The 1504-nt window shown below is 36.6% G+C and overlaps 1 protein-coding gene across 2 annotated transcripts in view; it reads right to left on the bottom strand.

Moving 5' to 3' along the window:
• LOC107657340 (protein inscuteable homolog) overlaps positions 1 to 1504 on the bottom strand; it is a 147374-nt gene that overhangs the window by 104071 nt on the left and 41799 nt on the right. For both annotated transcript variants that reach the window (XM_016445385.1, XM_016445386.1), the window contains exon 2: positions 1226 to 1307. In XM_016445385.1, coding sequence (XP_016300871.1) covers positions 1226 to 1281 — 56 coding nt within the window. In that variant the 5' untranslated portion in view covers positions 1282 to 1307. The remainder of the gene's footprint in view (positions 1 to 1225; positions 1308 to 1504) is intronic.

Below are 1504 nucleotides of genomic sequence, written 5' to 3'. Positions count from 1 at the left end.
TCACTCAATGTTAACACTCTTGAGCTGCTGTGAGAGATTCTGTAGAGACGAGCTGAGCAACACTCCCCATTAAAGACCAGGGCATTTAAGGAGGTCGTCCTCCAGGAGTTAAACAGCACAGATGTGAAAATGTGTCATGAACTTGTACACTCAGTGCCAAGAAGAGTCAGAGCCAGTGGCAGCTGGTCAGGGGAGGCAGGGGAGGCCCACGAGCCGCCACTGGTCAGAGCAGTATACTTTAAGTTGAGAAAATTTGTCATGAACTTGTACACTCAGTGCCAAGAAGTGTCAGAGCAATATACTTTAAGTTCTGGAGGACATACTAAGTACTAGAATATTATACATTTTCTGAATTAAATCTACGGTGTACTCATTTCTGCAATCCTTCATTTAAACGAAATTGGCTAATTTACTTATCTTACAGAAAATATTGGCATATATTTTGTTGTTTTTATTAAGAATATGTTTAATATGTTTCAATTTTGCATCTTTCCATGAATTATATTAGTGATCATTAAGAAAATACATCTTTTATATTTATTCAGAGGGGGTGTACTCATTTATGCTGTGCACTGTATAGTTAAATTCTGAACAAAGGCAGGGCCTAATGCTTTTGCTTGGTTTCTTCTTATTGTTCTTACCATACCCCCAGTAAAAAATATCCTTTAACTCAAGAACATAATATCATATATCTTAGTTCTTCCTTTTCTTTTTTTTTTTTATCGACAAATTCACCCTGCTTTAAATATATATATATATATATATATATATATATGGCTATATATAAGAATGCGTTGGTGAGGAGGCAGACCATGTTAGAAAGTAAAAAACAAAACAAAATATTGTAGGTCAGATATGTTTATGTTCTGAGCATGTAGTAGTTATGAGAAACTTTGGTGTGATTACTGTCAGAAACAAACACACTGACTCTGAGCTGCACTCTGAGCCTGTCTCACTCTCAACAACACACATCAGCATCTATTACTGCACATTACAATGGCAATACTGTCTGCTTGTGCTTCTGCTTCCTCTTCATATCCACCTTATTTTTGTAAGTAAGCTATTTTCTGTGAATGTGAGAGACATCCAATCCATTACCCACCAAAGAAGAATAAAATAGTGCCATAAATGCTGGGTAGCTTACAATCACATTAAAGTTATTCTGCACCTGTGTTTATGTTAATAAAGGTTTAAAAACGATAATGAGGCATGAATGTCCACTTACATCTTTCCAGAGATTGAGGAATAGCTGCTCTGTCTGGAACTATGCGGTGTGGCCATTCTGACTCCTTACTTCAGCATCGCACCTATGAAACACAATATTCACAGACTGAATGCATGCCATCATGAAGAGCTCACAGAACAGTAAAAACAGCAAACACACTCACAGTGACCACCAGTGGTGGACAGTAACGGAGTAGTTTTACTTCGTTACTGTACTTAAGTAAATTTTTCAAGTATCTGTACTTTACTGGAGTAGTTTTATTTTGAGTAACTTTTACTT

Source organism: Sinocyclocheilus anshuiensis, unplaced genomic scaffold (genome assembly GCF_001515605.1).
Source record: "Sinocyclocheilus anshuiensis isolate Anshui unplaced genomic scaffold, SAMN03320099.WGS_v1.1 scaffold191, whole genome shotgun sequence".
NCBI lineage: Eukaryota > Metazoa > Chordata > Actinopteri > Cypriniformes > Cyprinidae > Sinocyclocheilus > Sinocyclocheilus anshuiensis.
Note: the sequence above shows the minus strand (reverse complement) of the source record. Positions and strands in the feature narration are given on the sequence as shown.